At 37.3% G+C, this 26,951-nt stretch overlaps 1 protein-coding gene across 1 annotated transcript in view; it reads right to left on the bottom strand.

Annotated features, from left to right (window-relative positions):
• The window catches only part of CCDC192 (coiled-coil domain containing 192), a 171,362-nt gene that overhangs the window by 111,616 nt on the left and 32,795 nt on the right, over nucleotides 1–26,951 (bottom strand). Inside the window, exons 3-4 of the mRNA XM_064478786.1 lie at nucleotides 12,299–12,430; nucleotides 11,255–11,311 (exon numbers count right to left, since the gene is read on the bottom strand). Of these exons, the coding sequence (XP_064334856.1) occupies nucleotides 11,255–11,311; nucleotides 12,299–12,430 (189 nt within the window). The remainder of the gene's footprint in view (nucleotides 1–11,254; nucleotides 11,312–12,298; nucleotides 12,431–26,951) is intronic.

Raw genomic sequence — 26,951 nt, 5'->3', positions numbered from 1 at the left:
TAGAGGAATCCTTAGTTAATTCCAAATCCTCGAATCAGCACCACTGTTGGGTGTCAACTGGCAGGAGAGGAGAAGAGGAGAAGTCCAGGAGATGAAACTGGCAAAGGAAAAATAGGAGGGACCTGGTCAAGGTCCTTACATGCCATGATAGTTATTTACTCTCTTGTAGTCGGTGAGCAGCCCCTGAGAGTTTTAAGTAAGAAGTTTACATAACTGAATCTATAGTCCATGGAGCCAACTCTTGGAGAACTGCCGTGGCACTTTTATGGATTTAGTCTTATTACTTCCCTTATGATGTGTTTATTTAATTTGGTATTGATACATTTTAGAAAGAATTTAGGGTAGCCTGAAAAGGTAAATAAATTTGAGTTACAAGCTGCTAAAATAAGAATTTGAAAGATACAGAAAAAGGAAGTTAAGGGTGGGGAAGCAAGTGTGAAGGCTGGTTCACACATTTTACACCCTGACATCCTACATAATCACTTGTTAGAGGTGGGGCACAGAGGACTTGGTGCTAGCCAAAATTATAGTCAAAATAACCATTTATAGAAACACAGACTCCATGGAGTAAACGCAAGCCCAGTGCTCAGTGGAGGTGCCAGTATTCCTGGTGCAGAATCTGCAGGAAAACATACTTTCTGATAGAATAATAAATGTTCTCAATAATAATCTGACAGCAAATATGTTAATAAGCTTCATAGGACAATTATAAAGTCTTCCCAGACTAAGCCATCAGCATCATGCTGTACCGCCTCCCCCTCATTCAATAGAAGGAATTCTAGGACAGTTTGATGAGGTCCAGAAATACGGTGTTCTGCTGACCTCAATTTAGGAAGGATTTAGTGTACCTGCCTGAAAGAAAAAAATGGACCATCTTTCAGGTACTCCTCTGTGATATGCTTCCTTTCAGCCAAGTTTTTTTTAAAGCTAAGCATTGAGGCTGAGATGGCACTCCTGGTCAGCCCCTGGAGTGCAGGTAAGCGCAGAGCTCTCTAGTAGAAGTGGTCAGCTGCATTGGGGCTAGAACTGACATCTTGTTTTGGAAATTGTGGCGCCTAAAATGATACTTCTTGAGTTGAAAGTTTGCTCACTTTCTCCTACTCACCCCTTTGATTGACTCATTCATTCATTCAGCAAATACCTACTGAGAACCTACTGCTCGGCAGACACCATGAATTAGACCCAGGCTCTACTTTTAAGATACAGTGTAATCAGGAATAAAGACAGACAGACACAGTTACAAGGAGACAGGTCTGTGAAAGGCTTCAGAAGACCTTCTTCAGGGGAAGAGATAAGCTGAGGAAGTACTGACAGGACACAGGACTCTCCTCAGAAATTAACTTTGAGTCTTTGATTAATCAACCTCCTATAAATAAAGCTCTCTATAAAATAAACTGGCAGCTAAAATGCGGTACTTTATTTTAACAGATTATTGACCACAACCCCATAAAGGTTTTGGAACAGTTACAGAAATAGTTTATTTTGGAATAACTGTTAACACATTTCCTTGAACCTAGGTTTGTGTCGGGCACTCTAACTACATCATGTATGTTACCTCACTTCACAGTGGATCTTCCCCAGAACACTGTGAGGCTGTTATGTTACTAGCTTCTTTCCCCAGATAAGAACAGAACCATAGTAACCTTTGTCAGGCAGCAGCTAGGGTACCGGGCCTAAGGTTCCAGCCCAGGGCCTAGTCCCCTCACTACTCTTCCACCTGGCAGGAACTAGTTAGCAGGACCAGTGATCTTTTAAAACCCACTCATGATTCCTATCAATAGCGTATCTTTCTCTTCTCCATAGTGGAAGGATATGACTCTCACTTATTTTAAAGAGATTTGAATTGTTAAGGAAACAAAACATGATTTCTGTTAGATGCTTGTAGTAATAGTATAAGGTGAGTTCTGTGTAAGCATGAATGACTGGCAGTTTTGTGGATTAAATCAGCTCAGGGTCATTTTTTTGACAAGTAGGTAGAGATTATACCAAAAGTCTATATTGAAATGTTTGGGCCTCTAAACTCTGTGTATTCCTTTGAGAGGATATTGGTATGAGAAGTCTAAGCTTCTCAAGTAAAAAACTGAAATAATGTGTTTGAAGCAATGCATAGTTAGCTAATAGGTATTTACCAATATACCTACCAAAATAGGTATTTACCAAAAAAGTGAAAGGATTATATCATGTGTCTGGTTAGGTGGGTCAACAAAGATCAGACACATGCAGTGGTTCTAAAGTAGCTGGAGTGGCGGGCATTGTCCTCGGGTGCTTGTTCAGCTTAAACTTATTCGTCATCCATAGAAAATGAAGGAACAGAACTCGGATCTAGTTAGAAAGGGAAAATGAGTCTTCCGGGTGTCAGCCAGAATCCATGCTTGCTTGATATGACTGTCTGAACTGATGCCTTAGGTCCCTGCCCCTCCATTTGCCTTTACAGGTAGATCCTACAGCTAAGATTAGTGGCTCCCATACCAATTTATTGTGCCTTGGCTTTTTAATACCAAAAAAGAAAAGAAAAAGGTAATTTTGATTAAACAAGAGTCTGGTGGCACTCTAGACTTTTGTATTGAATATTGTCTTATCAATGTGCTGTTAGCTCTTTATGCACTCCTTGCTAGGCAGGAGCCATTTAATGCCTCCCAGTGCAGGGAGTCCTGACTGAGTCTAGCTTAGGAGCAACCTGCTTGGTGTGATATGGGAACTCAGCTGCCCTCCCTTCAAGCTCACAAAGAAGTTTGGCAGCAACACTCACCAGTGGGTTCTGTCCATAAATAATCATTAAGGAATTTTCCATGTAGATTAACATGTCTGGCTCTAAAAGAATGGCCCACAGGAAAGGAATTTCCCCATTCCACATTGGTTCCAGGTAGGGCTCTATTAGGTACTAATACCCAAGTCTCTCAGGCTGATAACTCTGCCATGAGATCTGTAGATTAGAATAAAGTTTAAAGATAATAAAAATTAATTTATTGATATAACTGGAATGTGTTGGCATATATATTTAGCAAAAAATCAGAAAATTAAAAATTAAATCAAGCTTATGAAAACGGGCCCTGGAGACAGAGTATCTGCGTGCGAGTCTTTGCTACGTACAGGGTGTTTGCTGTGAGCAGGCTTCTTACTGCCTTTTTTTTTTTTTTAAATTGAAGTATAGGTGACTTACAATGTGTTAGTTTCTGGTGTACAGCATAGTAATTCTGTTTTATATATATATATTCTTTTTCATTATAGATTATTACAAGATATTGAATATAGTTCTCTGTGCTATACAGTAGGATCTTGTCATTCATCTATTTTATATATAGTATCTGCTAATCCCAAACTCCTAATTTATCCCTACCCATACTTGATTCAGTTTCTTCATCTGATATAGGAGGAAGTAATACTTGCCTCACAGCACTGTTGTGGAAAAAAAAATGACATAATGTGGGTGGGAGCCTTTAGGAAATTGTAAATTGTTGTATGGCTGACTCTAAGGTGTTATTAATTACTGTTGATTCCCCTCAGAGCTCGTCATGATAATTTAATGGAATGAAGTGATATGTCTTGAGTACACAGAAGTATGGGATTTAGAGAGGAAGGAACAGGAGGTTCATTCTTGTTTGGCTCATCAGTTGAACAAACAGGTCCTGTGGGCCACGATCCTAACTTGCTGATCTAAGAACCAGGCCTGGAGATGCTTCCCAGAGGCAGGAGCATGTGGACGGACAGGCTGGCCCCCAACAGTGAGACACTGGTCAGGGACAGTGCTGCTGGTGAGGACAGATGGTCTAGACTGAAAGTGATAGGGATTTCATTGGACAACATAGTGCTTCTCAGACATTAGTCATCCTCAGAATCATTTGAGGACTTCATAAATATGTACTCCCGGATCCCACTCCCAGAGTTTCTGATTCAGGAGGTATGAGATGAGGTCTCGAAGTTTGCATTTCTAGTCCCAGATGACTTTAATGCTTCTGGTCCAGGGGCCACACTTTGAGAACTACTTGGAGAATCTAAGAATTACAGCTTATCAACTGTAAACAATCGAATCTGCTTCCTACTAGCTTAAAGAAAAAGGGAATTTTCTTCAAGCTAATTAGGGTTATTGGATGGTTCCTAAAAATGCACAAGAGTCAGATTCAGGAATAGGATCTAGAGCAGTCCTGGTCCAACAGCACAGACTCCTTGGCCATGATGCCTGGGTGTCACTGTAGGATGTAACGGTTCCAAGTGTTTTCCTCTCTTGCTTCACCTGAATTAATATTCAGAGTCCATTTGACTTAGGACATGTGCCGAACCCCCAGCTAGTAGCTGAGAGGGTGCTGTGAATTACAGATCCTCCAAGACTGTACGATCATAGAGGTGCAGTTGACAGCATATAGGAGTACTGTTGCAAAAGGTGTGTTAATGGATGCCTAGGCAGCCAAAAACGGTAGCAAAAGCAAAAACATTCCATGTTTTCTATCATAGTAGGAAAAGACCAATTAGCAGAGGACTTAAAATTCTAGGAGAGAAGAGTCTGTACTTAATTAAATTGGAGGCTCTATTCTTATTTTCCAAAGTAAAATGGTAGTTGATAGCTTCTTTAGAGAAGGAAAGGAAGAAGTTAAACCAGCTTTTTGGGGAAACCTCTGTCCTGGGTACTCACAGTGGTCCCCCCATGCCCTCTGTTTCTGACTCTGAGCATCAGGACCATTGCTTCTAAGTGTGTCCTCAGAAACTGTAGGTCACGAGCTTCTGATTTCAAAGACACACTCATCTATCCTACAGCTTGAAGCACCCTGTATAATTCATTGGAAGAGTTTCTTCTGGATATTTGTAACCGTTTAGTTTATTATGAAATATTTCAGGCATGCAGGGCAGTATAGAAAGCAACATCGCACTCAAGTTATATACCACCTATTTGTCCAGATTTCTCTTTTGAAATAATCCTATGGAGTGTTATAGAACTTTTGGCTCTGATTAAGTTTGAGGGGTAGCTAAACCAAGAGATGAGCTGGCCATTGTGATGGAGGTGAGGGGTGGGGAGAGGCCAACCCCTGGACTCCTGAAGATACATCATCCAAGACAGAATGGATGGACAGGGCTGAGTACTTATGTGCTCCAGATACTAGAAGTAGGCAACCAATGGATTCAACAAATTGGAAGGCACTCACTTTATTTTTATATTTTTATTGAGTTATAGTCAGTTTACAATGTTGTATCAATTTCCAACGTAGAGCACAATTTTTCAGTTATACATGAACATACATATATTCATTGTTGCATTCTTTTTCACTGTGAGCTACAAGAACTTGTATGTATTTCCCTGTGCTATACACTATAATCTTGTTTATCTGTTCTACATATGCCTGTCAGTATCTACAAATTTTGAACTCCCAGACTGTCCCTTCCCACCCCCGTCCCCTCTGGCAACCACAAGTTTGTATTCTATGTCTGTGAGTCTGTTTCTGTTTTGTATTTATGTTTTGTTTTGTTTTTTTTTAAGATTCTGCATATGACTGATCTCATATGGTATTTTTCTTTCTCTTTCTGGATTACTTCACTTAGAATGACTTCTCCAGGGACATCCATGTTGCTGCAAATGGCATTATGTTGTCATTTTTATGGCTGAATAGTATTCCATTGTATAAATATACCACATCTTTATCCAGTCATCTGTCGATGGACATTTAGGCTGTTTCCTTGTCTTGGCTATTGTAAATAGTGCTGCTACGAACATTGGGATGCAAGTGGCTTCCTAAAGTAGGGTTTGGAAGGCACTGACTTTAAAAGGATTTTTTTTTCTGTAAGTCACCTAGTCCTGATTCAAATTGCCCTAACATGAACAATTATCTTTAAATTATTATAAACATTCACTTCAAATATTTGTTTAATCCCATATAGTTCTCTAAGCATGTTAGTATCATGTGGGAGGGAGTGATAAAAATGCCCAGGGCACATGAGCCCTGTGGGTGGCTCGAGGGGCTGCCCATGTGTGCATTGGGAGGGCAACCCTTTGTAATCTTAAAATTATAAGCTGTGACTACACACAGTTCATAGGATGAGATTTTAATCTTCAGAATATTAGCAGTGACAACTCACTCTGAAATGTTCAGGCTTGGATCTTCTCCCCATTTCATAGCTTTCAATTTAAAATTTTCGATTTAATAATATAATTTAACTATTAGGTTCTAGAATAGTGAACTCTGAATAAGAAGAAGCCAAGACCCTTGGTTGTTAATTTTCACGTTAAGGCCATAACTTCCTTTAGACGTTTTTCTTTCTTCTTCTGAAACTGATGCTTCCGAAAACTGTAGTTTTCTTTCTCTGCTGTTTTTTCCTTCTATTTCCATTCTAAGGAATAGAATAGAACCTTCTGTCCCTTCCATGTTGTACCTTGAAAGTGTCAATTTCAGATTAAAGTAATGCCTTATGTAACTGGCATTTTTAAGAGTAAAATTTCGTGAAGTAACTTTCCCAGAGATTTAAAGCAGGCTCTTACAAATTCCAAAATAACCTTACATTTAATGTAGCCATGTTAACAATTCATTTTAACGAAATCTGTACAAGGCATTGAGCCAGCCACTGTTGAGAGGCATACATGAAAACAGACTTGCTCCCTATTCTCCGGGCACTCACAGTCTTGGGGAAGAGCTAGACCACATCAGGTAATTCTATTGTGGGCCCTAGTGTGACAAGTGATAGAAGACAGGTACAAAGAAGTGCTGTGAAACTGTCAAAGAAGGAGAGATCACTTCTGGTTTGATGGTCAGAAAAAAACCTTCCTGGAAGGAAATTTCTTGGTAAGGAATGGGAAAAATCTGGCAAACACCATGTTGGGGACAGACATTCCAGTTGCAAAGAAACTGTGAGCAAAGGTCCCTGAGCAGGAATGCATGGGCATGCTTGGAGACATAGATGTGTGATGGAGAGGAGACAGGAGAAAGGGGCATGCTCCCATTTTCATTTTTTTTTTTATTGACATATAGTCGGTTTACAGCGTTATGTTAATTTCTGATGTATGGCATAGTGATTCAATTATACAAATGTACATTTTTGTTATATTTTTCATTATAGGCTAACAAAGTATTGAATATAGTTCCCATTGCTATACAGTAGAATTTTATTGTTTGTTTATGTTATATATAATAGTTTGTATCTGCAAATTCGAAACTCCATATTTACTCCTCCACTCCTGCCCCCACTTTCCCCTTTGGTAACTATGAGTTTGTTTTCTATGTCTATAAGTCTATTTCTGTTTTGTAAATAAGTTCATTTGTGTCATTTTTTAGATTCTATATATGAGTGATATATGATATTTTTCTTTCTTTCTGGCTTACTTCATTTTGTATGACAAATTCCAGGTCCATCCATATTGCTGCAAATGGCATTACTTTACTCTATTTTATGACTGGGTAGTATTCCTTTGTATAAATATACCACAACTTCTATATTCAGTCATCTGTCAATGGACATTTAGGTTATTTCCATGTTTTGGCTATTGTAAATAGTGCTGCTATGAACATTGAGGTGCATGTAATTTTTTTGAATTAGAGTTTAGGCTCTCATTTTCAGTGTGATAAATGCCACGGTCAGGAGGTTGTACTTTATTCTGGGATAAAGAATCCCACTGGTCAGCCTTAGTCTTCCTTTAGGGTTTAGAACAGGGGAAATGACATGATCAGGGTAAAATTCAATTGAAGTCAGCAAAGTATATTAAGTGGTTGGAATGAGCCTGCCATGTACTGGTGTCATGGATACAGACACACATTCTTGGTGCTGCCCTCAATGACCTTCAAGTCTAATGGAGGACAGAAGTATAAACAGATAACATAAATGAAATGTAGTATTTTGAGCTAAAATAAATGTATCTACAAGAGGCTGTGGGAGCCCAGAGAAGGTCATCTGGGGGCCAAGGGAGAAGTTGCTTCGTGATAAGAGTTTTGCACAAAGAATAATATTTATTTGGATAAAGAGGAGAGAGCAGGATAGTCCAGACCACCAGAGCACAGAGAGCAAAGTCACGGAGCATCAACTGACATTGGATGTGAAGAGAAAGACAGCAGTTCCGTTTTACTGCCTAGCATGAAGCAGAGAGAGTGGAGTGAGAGAGAATGGGGAGATGAAGGGTAAGGAATGTCCTTTGGAAACCTTGCTCAGGGTGGCAGCAGGGAAATCAGGGGCGCACTGTAGTGGTTACATCCTCCAGCAAGGTTATACTTAGGCACAACCCAGAGAGGAGTTTCAAACTGCACATGACTCTCACCCACTTAAGGATGTTCAAGAACATACTGCCTGACAACTCTTACTAATATTCTCAATTACTTCTTAATCTTAGGCATCCCCAGAACTCCCAGGAGCCTTCTGATCTCCTATCTCAGAGGAACCCTCACCCCATCTACTGCATTCCATTCTCACCAACCTGGTCCCTTAATCCTCCTTCTGTTTGATTCTCTAGTACATTTCACTCTCCCTGAGTGTTAACCTGGCTCTGTTTGGTTCTCTGCCCCCAGAACTACTCTGTTCTGTGGTGGGCAGGGGTAATGGAGGCTCTGGACTTGAATGTGTTCATAATTTGGGGCCAGCAGCAATAATTGAAATCTGTCATGTCAAAAAGAGCTAGAAATTGGCAAAAAAAAAAAAAAAAAACCAAAAACAAACAAACAAACAAACAAAAAACGGAATTGAAGACAGGGAAGTGAGCTGACTTACAGAAGTATACACATAGCCTGACAACTAAATGTAGGATGGAAGCAGAGACAGGTGGGATTTTAATACTACTTTGTAGTTTGGATCTAGAATATTTAACAGCAGAATGAGATTGTTTGCCATGCCTGGGGAACACAGAGGAACACATTTATGAGATGCGGATAAAAGATGATAAATTTGACTTTGTACTAAACTTGGGGTATGAGCAAGATATTCAGGTCATATTTTATTGATAGTGCTTTTATTCTATGCAGTATGCCAGCAGTCTCCAAACCCATGTGCTTAAAATATCACTCATGGACAAGTACTCCTGGAAAATGACACACCCTGGCTTTGGAGATTGTACACACACAAGTGTTGCAGTAAATAAACTGCAAGTAAATTTAATTTAACTTTATTTCCGATGGCTCTTTCATTTTTTTCCCCCAGAATACCTATTAGCATGTTTTTTTTTTTTTTCCAGGAACAGTGTTTTAAGAAATGCTCATTATAGCACTAAGGAGCTGTAATCAGGAGATGATTAAGATGGAAAGACCTTGATGGGGGTGGATGGAGTTGCTTATTTGCAAGGGAAAGAGAGTTGAATCATTATGAACTGATGAATCGCTCAGACTGAATAGCAGGAGAGAGGAGGCTGGAAAGAGAACATTTATAAACACCGTTTGACACCTCCAGTGGCATTTAGGGAAGAGACAGAGGCAGAGAGTTGTGAGAGCAAAAGCCTCGATTTCAGAATCAACGTGTGTGGTGAATGATCTAATCTCTAAGACTCGGTGTTCTTATCTGAAAAAGAATGCTCATCTTGTTGGGTTATATTGAGATTTAAAATCAGTAACATATGAACGCCCTACCTCAGAGGGGAGAGACAGTCCACTCTCAGTGAATGCTATCATTAATATATTATTTTTCATTTATTCTTGATGAGTTGAAGCAAAACCTTGGTGATTACCCTGCTATATTACAACCTGAACATTGAACAGTTGCACAGGAGAAATCTCAGTGGTTGGTGTCAATACCCTAATACAAAGAAGCACTCACAGTTCAGACATACCTGGGCCAGGAACAGTGTAGTTTAGGAATAGAATCTACAGAAGCTGAGAAATGGAAGAAGACACCACAAGAATTTCCCTACAGCACCCATGACCATGTTTTTTCATCAGTTTTTCATAAAGAGATGCTGAAAGCTAATAACTAAACCTTAGCGAGTATCTCTGCTTAAAAAATTCTGGGCTAAAAACTCCCTGGGCAAATGACTGTAGATATCCATCTGGCATGAGGCAACATCCTCTGACAGTAGTCATTATCTGGCACCCTGAAGGGCAGGCCTGGGGAGAGGCATTTGTGACAGAATACTGGGCTAATGAGATGGACTTCTGTCTGAGTATGTCACAGTGTCACAAATGCCGGCCTTAGTCATGTCCATGACCGGTCAATTGAGCACACAAGGCCAAAAAAATGCAGAATTTAGAGTTTAAAACTCTGCTCTCTGCCACAGCATATTAGCTTTTCTTTACCCCAACACAAAAATGGGGCAATTACTGTGATTTTATCCAAATCAGCTCATTCCCCCAAGGGACAGTGACCAGAATTTATTATTTTACAGTCTTTTCTGTAGGACTTCTGGGCTGCAGCATCTCAGGTCTCAAACCTGTTTAAGTTGTTTGTTGTTCAGATTGGCCATTTAACATGACTGGCCAGTGTCCTTAAGAAGTCATCTCATAGCACCCAGGATGTGGATGGAGGAGATAATGAAAAGGGTGGTGAACAACTCTTGGAGGGAATACTTAAGGCATCAGATTGTTCAGATCCTTGGGACAGTGGCAGGTTTCTGGCTATGACAACTGGTTTATGCGTGAGAATACACAAGGCTGTCGTGGCAAGAAATGCTCACTAGTTGTCTTCTGAGCCAAGTTAGGCTAAAGGATAAATGAAATGTCCCCTGCAACATCACAGGGTCTCAACGGAAGGCTTGCAGCAGAAAATGGGCAATTCTCTGATTTGTTTTGTGGTCGCTTGCCTAAAAAAAATCACAAGACTGGTGCAAAATAAATGTATATAAAACAATGCTGCTGAAAATACAGTCAAAAGATGGGCAGCAGCAGCGTCATCTGAATCAAGTATCACTAGATGTGTATATTCTCGGGTCCTGTCTTAGACATTCAGAAAACTCCAGGAAATTTGTTTTCAAAAGTTTTCCAGATGCCTCTTGATATACTAAAGTTCAAGAAGTGCTGCTCTAAGCCAACATTTGAGGTATCTGTAATTTCCACTTCCATTCACTCACTAAACTAGCCCAGCTTCCTTGTCTTTCTACCCTTAGTTTCCAGTTCTTTTATCCTGATGGTAACTTACTAGACTATCTGATTATATATAAGAACTCAGTTTTGTAATTTTTATCATCAATGCAAATCAGAATTCTATTTATGGATAGCAGCTCTATAGAGGCAGTAAAAGTAGTGTTTCTTAGCCTTGTGATTTGGTTTGCAGCAGAACGACCACAGTTGTAAGTCCTGAAAAATTTCTGCTCATTTCCGGCATAATAATGATGTAATTTTAGGGATGAAGAAATGAGAAAAACACTTACGTGGGCTACAAGTTGCTCCTGGGTAGCTTTCACTTCGGCTTGTAATTTCTCAATGCACTGAAAAGGAGGAACATGTAGAAACAAAGTGCATAACTCTTCCTGTTACATATTCAAAGTATTCCAGATATAAATATATACCAGTTCTCACATCTTAATGAATGGCAGCATTATCTCAGCTAGATGTTTTGAAAACCATCATTAAAGAAATCACTGCTCCTATCCCTGTAGCTCTTCCACTCTGTGGAAGAACCCAGCAACAAAGTACATGAGTTCATTAAGAAATAGGAAATGATTAGGAAAAACAATGTTTGCTTGGTGTGCTGCAGATAATATTAATCCACCTTACATCATATATATATTTGACCAGATGAGTTTGTATCTGCCTTTGGAATATATGGATACATTGGATATGCTTTTAATATGAAGATATCTATCCATATACAGATAGATCAGTATAGCTATAGGGTAGATACCTTTACATTAAAAACATTCCATCTATCCTATCTATCGATCTATCGATCTATCTGTCTGTCTGTCTGTCTGTCTGTCTATCTATCTTCCAATGGCAGATAAAAACCCATATGGGTTGAACAGGAGATACATTTATATAATGACATAGGTATGAATGTTCAGATATTCAGAGATTAGTAATTTTTTATAAAGTAATTGATTAAAAGTGTGTGGAAAAAATGTTTGATACAATTGTTTTACTATGCAGAAAGAAACTATTATTCCTTGATTAAGTTCAACCTTGAAAACTAAGAAACATTTGTACAGTCAATACCACTTACAAAAAATATATAATATTCAGCTAATATAGTTCAAAAGTATACATATCTAACAAACTAAAAAATCACCAAAAGTTAATTTTTTGTCTGTGAATACTCATCAGGGAATACAATTACCTGGAATAAATACAAATATTATTTACCATCTTGAACTTAAATATGAACTTCCAACCCATTCAGAAATGGCTACAGATTGTCAGTTTATGTAAGTTTATGTAGCTTTTAAAATAAGGATTACTTTTCTTCTACATCATACCTGGTCTTTTTCAAGAACCAGTTTTTCATATGGTTCCCCACTGTCTTCCTTATGGTCCAGAGCCTCTAGCTTTCCCTCCAGCCAGGAAACTTGCTCAAGCAGTCTTGATTTTGTTCCTTCAGAGGCTGCAAGCTAAAGACATTTACTTGTAAGAGTATGGAAGTATAGTGATTTTTTAAAGCTCCTCTTAAAAGTCTAATTTATAAATGAATTAATTGCCAATATCTATTAAATATGAAAATGGCTATTGAAATATTCCTCATAGATAGACTATAGAGAGGTAAGGAAATAATGTTGATTTTATTTATTTTTAATAATAAAGATCTTTCTGTGTAAGAGATGAGACCACATAATTATAGCAGGCAGAGAGACGTCTAGTGCAGTAGTCTCAATACTCATCTTTATTATGTTCCAAGATTGCACTTTATGTGTACAGCTGAATCTGGAATCTGTATTATGGTTTACATAGAGTTCTTGAAACTTAACTCTTGAGGGGCAAAAGCTCTCTAGAAAGAGTAGGAGTTCTGACTCCCTTGAATCTTCACCACATAAATAGCAGGGTGGATGAAACTGGAGGGAAATGCAGGAATTTCTAGTTAAAGTCTGATCAATGGCAGATCTATGCTAAACCATACCCTAAAAAATGTCTAGAGGTGACTGTTTTCTTGTTTATAGATTCCTCTTGAGGGGAGTGGTAGTTTCATTGTCCCTAATCCCTTAATTCTCTTGGAAAGCCCTTGCCCTCACTTTCTTTCATTCAAGAAGCTTAATTGTGCTTTTTCTGTATAGCTCAGCAACAATTCTGAAGGAATCCCTGAAAAGGGACACATAATCTTGTATTCATTCCAACTCGCAGTGTATCCTCTGAGGCATAGATTATCTCTAAGTATCTCTTTCATATTACTCCAAGTATTATTGCAAAGCATGCTATCTCATCTTGAAAAGGGCAACAGCATTTAAAGACAATTTACCAAATGGAGAAGCATGAAGAAGTTAGTCTGCCATGGTAATAAGTTGGGCACATCATGTATACTGGCATCTGTCCGTCCATCCATCCATCCACCCACACAGTCATTCGCTTAACAAATGTTTGTTTAGTTGGTTCTGTATGCAACCATTGTGTCATACGCAGGGAATTACTAAAGTGCAACGTGAGGGCCAGAGGGAACACACACGTCATGAACTACGAGCTTTGCCTTTCAGCTTTCAGTGGCCTGGGAGAGCTGCAGTGCTCACATGGGCTCTGGCATACTTCACTTTTGGATGCCTGATGATTTGAAAATGTGGCCTGGTTTCTCTGAGCACCCTTCCATTTTATTGCATGGTATAGTGTAATGGCTAAAGACACAGACTCTTGCGTCACAGTTGTTGGGTACAAATACCAGTTTGCTACTTGCTCGCTTTGTGATGTGGGCAAGTTGACTGGTCTCTCTGAGCTTGATTTTCCTACCTATAAAAAGGATCGGGGATGGAAAGAATAGTACTTACCTCACGCATTTGTTTTGAGGTTTATATGCGTTTATACAAGGGAGACACTTAGAACAATGCCTGAAATATATGAGATACTCAGTAGCTATTATTATTATTTCTCTACTTCCTCGAGGCTACGATAAGCATTCATATGAGATTTGTCCAAATACTCATTATTTATCAAATTGTAAAACAAAATATCTGAAGACATTACAGCTTCTGTGAGCTAGTTACCCTAAACTGAAGTTGTATTTGGTTTGCTCACTTCCTGAAACCACTGTAGTCTTCAGGGGAAAGGCCTTTGTAAGTCTGTTTTTTCCTCCTCTCAAATATATTCTTTCTCAGTCTGGCCCATTTTGTTTCTATATCCTGACTGACCTGTAATTCATCCAGTCAACATTTGGTTGCCTTTCTTTTAAATCGAACTCCTATTGTTTTTAGCCCTTTATTTATTCACTTAACAGATACTCATTTATTCACTCATTTGTTAAAGAAATATGTTGGCTATTTATTATATGTAAGACTTTGGAGGTAAAAAATGAAGGTGATATTATTGTTTGTATTTTAGAAAACTCATAATTTACTCAGAAAAGCAGACAATTAAAAAACTATTATGTAATATGACTGTTATAGATGAAGAATAATAATATTAATAATGCTTAATATTTACTGGGTGCTTACTACATATCAGACACTTGAGAACTTTTTGTTTTCATATTTATTTATCTCAGTTCAGCTTCATACCCATTTTGCAGATAATGAAATGCAGTAAATTCAATAATGTTGTATAACTTGCCCAACAACATAACAAATAAATATTTGAACTCAAGCTGAAGTAGTGGACTCTGGGTCTGGTTCCCTAAACCTAAATATGACCCCAGAAGTGGTGCCTGATAATCATGACAATCCCATCCTCTCTACTGCTGATTGGTTTAGGCCTTGATCCTGAAAATTAAGGAATCAAGGCCTAAACCAATCAAAGTGTGGCTTTTCTCTGGTAGAAGTTAATGTATAAGGAAATGTGACGTAATTGGGACCACTGACTGCGCAGGAGGAAATTTGATGATTTGGAGAAGCACTTTCTCTTATCTACCAGCTATGAATGCTACTGTAGCTATCCTACAAACATCCAGGAAACCAGTTATATAATGAAGCCACATTCTGAATGGACGTGCGGACAACAGAAGAAACCTGGGTCTTGTTGACATTGTTGAGATGTCTTATCAATCAATTTCAAAACATCTCCTACCTTGGGACCTACATTTAGTAAGCTTATAAATTCCCTATTGTTTAGGAGTTGACTTTTCTCTTATTTGCTGCAGTAAGCATTCTAGTGATAAATTGTCCGATTGCAAAATTCCATCATCTTGACCACAAACGAGTGAAGTCTATGGAAAAATAGCAGTAACTAACATTTCCTACATATATGGTGTGGCTACACCATACCACATACAGATATGTATATATCTGTATTCTGTTGCTCAATATCCTATTAGAAGTTTTGTTATCACTATTTTAAAGATTGAGGATCTAGATGCTTTCAGGGGTGAATTGGCTTGCCCACATCTAATAAGCAGGCAATGGTCTGCTTCCAACTCTGGGTTCTATATTATATTCAAACCCTAACTCTAAGGTTGCCTGCAAAGGTCATGTCTTTGATTCACTACCACCACCACCACCCCCGCCCCACCCCAACTATGTGGCTTTCAGTATTCTTTCTCTGTGTGTTTACTTATTTACCTGAAGGAAAAGAATCTTTCTTTTTCCTGAAACCTGAGAACTCTCTCCTGCCATCTTGACTCTTTTGTATATGAATACCAACCCCATCTCTTTTCTGTCCTCTTGAAATGGGTTTCTGTCTGAATATCACTTTGATTCAGATATGTTTATGTCAGGTTCAGCTTAACTATAAGAAACCTTGATGTGGAATCAGTAGATCTGTGTCTTAGGCTTGACCCCACAACCCTCTGATGCTATGACCTATGTACCCATAATAAAATTTTACTGTGGTACCTTGCTATATTTTTACAGGGTAGTTCTTCAGTCATATGTATTCTAACTAGATTGTAGATTTCCCAGAAGAATGAATGGAGAATTCTGTCAAAACTTATCACAAGACACATCATATTGGCCAGGAACAATCTTTGCTAAATTGTTTCATTTTTTTAACTTTTCAAACCATAGGTTTTAATTCTCCTATGTATCATGACCTCACAAAAGCAAGATAAAGGATCTTATTATTTCCTTTTCATCCGTATACACTAGGGCAAGAACTCATAATTTAATGTTGGATTCCATTATATAATGATGAAACTTTATTAGCATAGGACAATTGATACTCCCCTAGCCCATTTGAAAATGACCCATCGAATGAGTCTGATAATCCAAAAGGAACAAAGAGAAAAAATAAAATAAAAACTATGCATTTGAGGTTTTTTTTTTTTTTTAAGTACTGAGTAAAAGACTATACTCTTGCTGAGTCACAAAATATCAACTGCCATTTTGAATTCAATCCACTGTTTTGATGGGAATTTTAGGACTTTTCAAAACTTAATTTTCAATTCAGGAAGCCCTTAGGAATGCTGCTTAAATTCAAATTCAAATTATGAGATAGAAAACAAGGCATCAAAGTAAGTAAGAGGAAATCCAAGTTAGCAGCTGCAAGATACCACAATTGAATTAAAAAACTTTGGGAACCTTGAACATTGCTTCTTTTTTATTACAATTTTTTCTTTTCTCTTTCTTTTTTCATAAGAACTAGTTGGTTTTACAGAGTTACTGTTTTGAAGGGAGGATAGAAAAAAAAGCTCACTCCAACCTAGTATTCAGGTATTTGCTTACAAAAAGAGTAAAAATGCATCTATTCTTGAAATAATCAATTTTTATGTATCCTAATTAGCCATCTTTGTTGGAACATACGGTTTACATGAGTTGAGAGGTTTATATTCTTTGATTTTTGAAAAGCAGGTGCCCTGTCCCTCTGCCCAAGATTCTAACAATTTTGAAGGAAAGAGATGATTTTAAAAGTATGAGCAGTGACAACTTTTGTATTGTAAATTCGAGGCTGTGTACATCTTCAAAAATTCAACTTTTAATATATACCTCAGCGTTCAATAAAAGATCATCATAAAGATAGTGCAATATAGTTAAAAGTCAAAGATAAATTGTGTCCATTACATAAGTTTATCGATGCAGTCAGGAAAGGGTACTGATGTATTTTAGAACTGTATTCAGGATAATAGTTAAAACAAAATGACTTGTATTTCAAAGAAAATGGCAGAGTAGGGAGCTCCAGAAAGTGGTCTCTCCACATAACTAATTTTTGAGCTGGCAAGAACTGTCAGAACCAACCATTTCTGAACTCTGGAGTCTAGTAGAACACTTTCAGCATCAAGAGAAGCACTTGATGAAGAAAGAGACTGGCATTCAAGGAAATCTTCATCAGATCACTGGCTAACTGCAGAGACAATGGAACAGGACTTTAGTGACCACACATGACAAGAAATATAGTCTCTGCAAAATTATTTTGGATAAGTAAATAAATGACTATAGTCCTCAGCAAGTAACAGCAGCAATTCTTGGGATGGGAGGAAGAATCTGATTTCCAGAGCCACCACGTTATACTGTTCAAAATGTCTAATTCTCAACGAAAAATTACAGAGTTCACAAAATAAAGTATGGCCCATTTATGAAAAAAAAGAGTGAAATTGATTTAAAAAAACAAAAACAAAAACAACTATCTCTGAGGAAGCCCAGATATTGGACTTTTGGATGAATGCTTTAAATATTTTGAATATATTCAAGGATCTGAAACAAACCATGGGCAAAGAAGTAAAGAAAACTAGCAGAATGTTGTATGAGCAGGTAGGGGATATGAATAAAGGGATAAAAATTATAAAAAGAAACCAAGTAGAAATTCTGGAGGTGGAAAGCAAAACAGTTGAAATGAAAAAATCACTAAAATTCAGTAGCAGACCTTAAGTGGGCAGATGATGGAATCATCAAACTTGAAGATAGGACAACTGAAATTACCTAGTCTGAGAAGCAGGAAAAAAACAAGAACACAGAAATAAACAGAGCCTAAGGGACTTACGGATACTATGGACAACTACCAAGCATACTAATATAGATATTAAAGGAGCAGATAACAAAAAAAGGTAGGGTCCAAAAAAGGAAAAGGGAATAAAAATGGTACATCACAAAAAATCAACATGAAATAAAGCAGCATTGAAGGAGTTGAGTAACAAAAAGATACAAGGTATATAAAAAACAAATAGCAAAGTGGCAGAGTAACATCCATCATTTTCAGTAGCACTTTAACAGTAAATGGGTTAGACTCACCAATTAAAAGACAGAGACTAGCAAAATGGACAAAAAAATGTGATTCAACTATATACTTTTTATAAGAGACTTATTTTAGAGTCAAAGAAACAAATAGTGAAAGGATTAAAAATATATATATTCTATGCAAATAGTAGACAAAAGAGAGCTGGAGTGGCTATACTAAAATCAGATAGTATCAGATAGATGCCAAGTCAAATTATTACAGAATACAAGGAAGGATGTCACATATTGATAGAGTAAATTCATCAGGATTATAAACATACATGCACCAAACAACAGGAACCCCCCAAAATATGAAACAACCATTAACAGAATTTAAGGGATAAATAGGTAGTAATAAACAATCAAAGAGGAGTTAGAGACTTCAGTATCCTGCTTTTAATAATGGATAGAATATCTAGACAGAAGATTAATAAGGAAATAGGCTTGAATAATACTACAACCAACTAGACCTAACAGACACGTACAGGATAATCCACCCAACAACAGCAGATACGCATATCAGGGAACATTCTCCAGGATAGACTGTATGTAAGGCCATAAAATAATATTCAATATGTTTAAAAGAGCTGAAATTATACAAAGTACCTTTTCCAGTCACAATGGAATGAACCTAGAAACCAATAACAAAAGAATAATTTGGAAATTTGAAAATAAATGGAAATAAACAACACATTCTTTAAAAAAATCAATGGGTCAAACAAGAAATTACAAGAGAAATTACAAAATTTCTTGAGACAAATGAAAATAAAAACACAGCATACCAGTACTTAAAGAATGCTGCAAGGAAACTGCCCAAGGAAAATGTATAGCTGAAAACATCTACATTAAAAAAGAAAAAATATGTCAGATCAACCTAACTTCACACCTTGAATAACATGAAAAGAAGAGCAAACTAAATGCAAATCCAGCAGAAGGAGGGAATAATATACTAAAGCTGACATAAATAAAACAGAATAGGAAAACAATAGAATCAATGAAACCAGAAAGCTGGCTCTTGGCAGTGATCAACAAAGTTGACAAATCTTGAGTTATATTGACTAAAAAAAAAAGAGAAAAGATAAAAATAAAATCAAATGAAAGTAGAAACATTATAAGAGGATTATGAGAGAATACTATGAATAATTGGATGCCAACCAATTGTTATATATTAGTAATATATATATTAGTATTATAATTACTAGATAATTATATTATCTAGATGAAATGAACATATTCCTAGAAAGACAAAAGTTACCAAAACTGATTCAAGAAATTTTGAAAATCTCAATAGATCTACAAGTAAAGAGATGAAATCATTAATCAAAAACTTTCCTCAACAAAGTCCACAATCAGGTAGCTTCACTTGTGAATTTACCAAGTATTTCAAGAACAATTAACACTAATCACAAAAACTCATCTAAAAAAATGGAAGAGGAGGTAACATTTCCTAATACAAAATCAGACAAAGATACTAGTTCTAGAAGAAAACTACGGACTAATATGACTTATGAATTAGATGCAAAAATCCTCAACAAAATTCTAACAAATTGGACCTACCGTATATTAAAAAGAGTATACAACACAACCAAGTGGAATTTATCCCAGAGATGCAACATTAAAAAATGTTCAGCATTAAACAGTTCAGCATTAAAAAATAATCAATTACTATAATATACCGCATGAATAGAATGAAGGGGAAATACAACATGATCATCTCAATAGGTGTAGAAAAAATATTTGACAGAATACAGCATGATAGGAACGCTCAGCAAACCAGGAATAGAAGAAAAGTTTTTCAACATGATAAAGGGGTTTAATGAAAACCGCAGTTAACATCATTTTCAATGATGAAAGATGGATAGCTATCTCCCTAAGATCAGGAACAAGACAAGGATGCCTGCTTTCTCCATTGCTTTTCAACCTTGTACTGAGTCCTATCCAGATCAATTAAGCAAGAAAAAGACATTTAAATTGGGGGGAAAAAAAAAACCTATCTCTGTATGAAGATGACATGATCCTATATACAGAAAATAACAAACAATCCACAAAATAGCTATTAGAGCTAATAAATGAACTTAATAAATTTTCAGGGTACCAGATAAACACCCCAAAATTAATTTGAGTTGCTATGCATCTGTGTTTCAAAATGTAGATTTTATTATTATTCAGGTATAGTGAGATCAACAGATGAAGAGATGACTGCTTCTGTTTGTTACTCACCATCCCCAAGAGGAGGGGGCATGTCACATTATGAGGAGCCAAGATTTGGGGGGGGTGGGATGCACATGGGGAATTATAAAGATCAGTCAGGAGGTAGAGGAAACAAGGGAAAAATGTAGATAAGAACATTTGTTGTAGTTACTATGGAAAGGAAGGGGTGAGTCAAGAGAAATAGGTTTAGAATTGTCTAGTTTGAATAACTTCAGTGGGCTCTGGAACATAGAGTTTGTCCCTAGTTGTGTGGTACTTGGACCTGGGATGATTAGGGCAGTGGAAGAGTGATCCTGAGTGTGAAAGCCTGTTAGAGGAGGTTGGGGGGGTGGGGGCTTTGGATTGGTTAGTTTGCACATGAAAATCACTTTCACAGGCAAGTCATTTACTCTCTAGGAATTGGCAAGCATTGGGAGGGGCAGTCTCTCCAGGGTCAGCAAGGCCCCAGATGTAAATAAAATCAAATCATCTGAAATACAGAAAATAAAAGGCATAATTAATACAACCAGCAATGAGCAATCCAAAAAGGAAATAAAACAGTTTCATTTCCAGTAGCATCCAAAAGAATAAATTACCAAGGAGTAAACTTAACCAAGGAGGTGAAAGAGTGATGCACTGAAAACTGTGAAACATGGCTGGGGGATATTAAAGACCTAAATAATTTTTAAAAACCTCATGTTCATGTATTACAAAACTTAATATTGTTAAAATGTCAGTACTCCACAAAGCAAACTACAGGTTCATTGCAGTCCCTATTAAAATTAGAATGACTTTCTTTGAAGAAGTGAAAAAACCAATCCTCAAATTCATACGGCCTTTCAAGGACCCAAAATAGCCAAAACAATCTTGTAAAAGAAGAACAAAGTTTTAAGAGTCACATTTCCCCAATTTCAAAATGTACTTTAAAGCTATAGTAATTAAAAACAGTGTTATACTGGAATAAAGATAGACACACAGATCAAAGGAATAGAGTTGAGAGTTGAGAAAGAAACTCAAACATCTATGGTCAATTGATTTTCAACAAGAGTGTGAAGACCATTTAAAAGGTAAAGAAGAATCTCTTCACAAATGGTGCTGGGACAACTAGATAACCAGGTGCCAAGGAATAAAGTTCTATTCCTGTCTCACCTCCATAAACAAAAATCAACGGGAAACAGTTTTGTAGTACATCAAAGAGTTAAAAATAGAATTACCATATGATCCAGCAGTTCCACTCCTAGGTTTGTACCCAAGAGAAATAAAAGCATACATCCATACAGAAACTTGCATAGAAATGCTCATAGCGGCATTATTCACAATAGCTAAAAGGTGGAAACCAGGTGCCCATTAACAGATGAATGGGTAAGCAAATTGTGTTGTATTCATACAAGGGAATATTTTTTAGCCATAAAAAGGAATGAACTACTGATACTTGCTATAACTTGAATGAACCTCAAAAACTAATGCTAAGTGAAAGAAGTCAGACACAAAAGACCACATACTGTATGATTCCTTTTGTACTAAAGATCCAGAGTAGGTAAATCCATAGAGAAAGAAAGTATATAAGTGGTTGTCAGGGGATGGATTGAAGGGATTATGGGGAATCATTAATGAGTATGCAGTGTTCTTCTGGGATGAAGAAAAATGTTGAAAGTTGAGAGAGGTGGTGGTTGTGCAATATTGTAAATACACTAAATGATGCTGAATTGCATCTGTTAAAATGGTTAATTGTATGTTATATGAATTTCACCTCCATAAAAATGAAATAAAATGACTTTCAAGTTAGCTCTCAACAGTCAAGGAAATTGTTAGCACCACATCCATTCACTGAACGTTATCAGAAAAAAATAACAAAATTGGATTGGTTTAATTTTACATTAAAGAATTTAAGTCTCAGACAGATACTCAACACTGCCCTGAAATCAAAATATGCTATTTTTCTCCAAGTAAATTGGCTTTCCTCTTCTCTGAGATAACTCTTGGTTACTCTCAAGTCATTCCTCAAGTTTCATTTCATACTCTCCTTCTCTTCAAAATTCTGTCCCCACCTCTCACCCCAAATGACCACCTCATCAATAATTCACTGAGGAAACAGAAGCTGCCAGATGGTCACTCCCTCACCTTCCCACCAGCCAATATATAAACCCTACTGCAGTAGACACTGCTAATCTGTTTCCCAACAGGTGTTTCCCCATTTATCCCTGTTACCAGACACCAGTTTGGATTAGCCAGCAGCCATGTGTTTTGGGGAGCTTGCCTTGTTCAGCCCCTGGAACAAATCACAATGGCTAAGTCAGCCTTGTTGGTCTCATTACCAGAAATTAAAAATCATTTTAGGTATGGGCTTGCAATCTAGTAGAGGCCCCTGGAGCCTGAGGAGAAGGATTTTACCAGATGTATAAAAAAAAAAAAAAAAAAGACATACAGGAGGAAGCATTTATCTTTTTCTCAGGATGTTTTGACTACGAATAATGCTTGGAATTGCTGTGGATGTCTTACAAGTATGACACAGCACTGAGGATGTTAGAGCAAAGAGGGAGGACACCTGTGTTCTTGAGCCATTAAATCATTGAATTAACCAACCTTAAACTGCTACATCTCTGGTCTTACTCTTTTTTTTTTTTTTTGGTGTATATATATATATATATATATATATATATATATATATATATATATATTTTTATTGAAGTATAGTCAATTTATGTGTCAATTTCTGGTGTACAGCATAATACCTCAGACATACATGAACATACATATATTTATTTTCATGGAAGTTACTACAAGATATCAAATAGAGTTCCCTGTGCTATACAGCATGAACTTGTTGTTTATCTGTTCTATATAATATCAGTTAGTATCTGCAAATCTCTTAACTTCCAATTTATCCCCTCCCACCCCACTCCCCTTCCCACCCCCAGTAACCACAAGTTTGTTCTCTATGTCTGTGAGTCTGTTTCTGTTTTGCAAATAAGTTCATTTGTTTTTGTTTTTGTTTTTGTTTTTTTTAGATTCCACATAAAAGTGGTAACATGGTATTTTTCTTTCTCTTTCTGGCTTATTTCACTTCTGTAGAATGACAATCTCCAGGTCCATCCATGTTGCTGCAAATGGCATTATTTTATTCTTTTTATGCCTGAGTAGTATTCCATTGTATAAATATACCACAACTTCTTTATCCACTCAACTGTTGATGGACATTTAGGCTGTTTCCATGTCTTGGCTATTGTAAATAGTGCTGCTGTGAACACTGGAGTGCATGTATCTTTTCGAATTCGAATTCCCCCTGGATATACACCCAGGAGTGGGATTGATGAATCATGATAAGTCTATATTTAGTCTTTTGAGGCCTCTCCATACTATTTTCGATAATGGCTGCACCAAACTACATTCTTACCAGCAGTGTAGGAGGGTTCCCTTTTTTCCACACCCTCTCTAGCATTTAACATTCAGGGACTTTTTAATGATGATCATTCTGACTGTTGGTCATTTGTATGTCTTCATTGGAGAATTGTTTGTTTAGGTCTTCTGCCCATTTTTGGATTGGGTTGTTTGTTTTTTTCTTATTAAGTTGTATGAGCTGTTTATATATTCTGGAAATTTAGCCCTTGTCAGTCTCATCTTTTGCAGATATTTTCTGCCATTCTGTAGGTTATCTTTTTGTTTTGCTTATTGTTTCTTTTACCATGCCAAGGCTTATAAGTTTAATTAGATCCTATTTGTTTATTTTTGCTTTTATTTCTATTGCCTGAATAGACTGCCATAGGAGAATATTGCTGAGATTTATGTCAGATAATGTTTTGCCTATGTTTTCTTCTAACAGGTTTATCATGTCTTGTCTTATGTTTAAGTCTAAGCCATTTTGAGTTTATGTTTGTGTATGGTGTGAGGGAGTGTTCTAACTTCATTGATTTATATGCAACTGTCCAGTTATCCCAACACCATTTGCTGATGAGACTGTCTTTACTCCATTGTATATTCTTGCCTCCTTTGTCAAAGACTAATTGACCAAAAATTTGTGGATTTATTTCTGGGCTTGCTGTTTTGTTCCATTGATCCATATGTCTGTTTTTGTACCAATACCATGCTGTTTTGATGACTGTAGCTCTGTAGCATTGTGTGAAGTCTGGGAAGGTTATTCCTCCAGCTTCACTCTTTTTCTTCAGTATCGCTTTGGCAATTCTGGGTCTTTTGTAATTCCACATAAATTTTAGGATTGTTTGTTCTAGTTCTGTGAAAAATGTCCTGGATAATTTGATAGGGATTGCATTAAATCTGTAGATTGCTTTGAGAAGTATGGCCATTTTTAACAATACTAATCCTTCCTATCCAAGAACATGGGATATCTTTCCATTTCTTTAAGTCATCTTTAATTTCCTTAGCGTCTCTGGTCTTATTCTTAAGTGAGATGATAGGAGGCCTTAACACATGGCTTTAACTGGGTTTCTGTTTGCTGAAGGAAAAAGCATCTTCACTGATCAAATGGAGAAGGCCTTCTACCAAAGGCCAGCCCTTGGCTTTGAATCTCATCTCCACCAACTGTCAAAAGCCTTGGTCCTATAATTTCTATAACCCCCGCCAATCCATTTCTGCACTATCTATCTCACCCTTTCTTGATGATTCTGTTTAGCAGATAAACACATTATAGTGATTCCCATAAACAAAAACTGTCTGTTGAGCTTCCTCCCACCTCCTTCTCCAATCACCATCCCATTTCTATGCTGCTTTTCCCACTCAAACTTCTTAAAATGATTGCCTACCCACACTGTTGTCACTTCCTCACAATATTCTCACTCTTCTTTTTTAAAGAAAAAAAATTATTGGCTTATGTAACTGAGGAGTAAGAATTAGATGTTTGTCTCACTCACAACTAGATTCCACAAACTCCAAAGAGGTCACAGTATTCTCTCTCTTTTTACCTCAATATCTTGGTGCTGCTCCTGTGTGTTGGCTTCATTATTTCTCAGTGCAGACAAGCTTTCTTTACACATTGGAGAAAATGTTACCTATACCCTTCCAGGGTCAAGTCCTCAATAGTAAGACAATTGTCCTCCAGTAACAAATTAAAAATGACTCTGTCTGCCTCATCTATGTTCACATGGCCACTCCTGGATTGGTCTTTATGGTCAGCAAAATGGGATATAATTGACTGGACCTTGGTCATGTGCCTAAATATCACTCCCTCTAGTCAGGAATACTGTGATTGACAGACACAGGATTATTAAAAGATCAGAACCATAAGGAGTTTTTCTCCAGAAAAGGTGGATGTAAACAGAGGCTACTGAAAGTCCACCCTCTGGGTGTTCAGCACAATTACATCCTTATGCTCAGAAGTAGGTACATTTACCCAAATGCTCCTGCATGACATGATGCATCTATTCTACACCAGTCCAAAAATGCATGGTCCCCTTCCGAGAAGAGAGATCCCAAAGTCATATCATGTTTCTGCAACTGGCTCTGCATTCAAATCTCCAAACTTGGTGCATTCCTCCCTGAATCACATCCATACGAGGCCTCATCATGATATGGCACCTGAAGACAAAATTTAAAATGTTCCTTACCTAAATGTTTAAATACGGAGAAAACAGGACAATCACAGTATAATTCCTCCTTTGAAAAAGAATAAAAGGAAAACCTTTTACACTTGTCATAGGCCACTGGAAACATCACATTATATTAGAGATAATAAGGCCCGTCCATCCTGGCAGGTGCGGTGGGTGGAGGTTTCTGATCTTCTTGACTGTTTCTGACCTCTGGGAAGCTTCTTTGTCCTTTTCTTTCATGGCCACCATCAAGAAAAAGGCTAGAGGGTTTTCCTTTGGTGGGGGTTGTACTGAGTTTGAGCTTCGAGTATGTCACTAATTCCTCTATTTGTCAGGACCATTTTGGTTATGTAACAGGAACCCAGTGCAAATGGTTTAGATTAAAAAGATAATTAATTGGTTCATTTAACTGAAAAGTAGAGCACCCCTAAATTTTGAGTCTCAAAGTAGATTCTCAGAATTCTCTCTCTCTCCCCCTCCCTCCTAACTGCTCTCCTTTTTAGGCTATAGGGGAAAAAAAGTTCCCAGTGTCTGTGTAGAGGGCTACCCTAAATTATTTTTTTCTCCTAATCACTCTTTGGTTGCCTTCTGCCCTCCTCTGCTCCTCTACTTTGCTGAAACTAATCTTGCCCAGGTTACCTATGATTCTCATTTTTCCAAATGCAGTGGATACATTTCTGGTCATCTTATGCAATCTCCCAGTGAAATAGTCCACATTTGAGCACACCATGCCTTGTGAAACACTTTTTCTTCCTGCTTCCAGGACACGATTCTCTGGACTTCTTCATGATTCTTAGTTTCCTTGGCTAGGTTTTCCTTTTCTCCCAGTCTTCTCAATATCAGGATCTGAGAGTCCTGGGTGAACTCATTAGGTGCCATGGTTTAACCCTAGTTGTACACATGTTTATGACTCCCAGTTTTTTCACATACAACCGCGTAGCTTGTTGGATATATACATCCAACCACCTACTTAATATTATCCTTTGAATGTATACTAGGTATCCAAGAATTCATGTACTCAAAATGAACTCCTCATATTCCATACCTTTCCCAGACTTCCCTCTCTTAATAAATGGAACCATCCATCCCTATGTTTAAACCACAAGTATATTTAAAGCTTCTCTTTC

The sequence above is a fragment of the Camelus dromedarius genome, chromosome 3 (assembly GCF_036321535.1).
Source record: "Camelus dromedarius isolate mCamDro1 chromosome 3, mCamDro1.pat, whole genome shotgun sequence".
Taxonomy (NCBI): domain Eukaryota; kingdom Metazoa; phylum Chordata; class Mammalia; order Artiodactyla; family Camelidae; genus Camelus; species Camelus dromedarius.
Note: the sequence above shows the minus strand (reverse complement) of the source record. Positions and strands in the feature narration are given on the sequence as shown.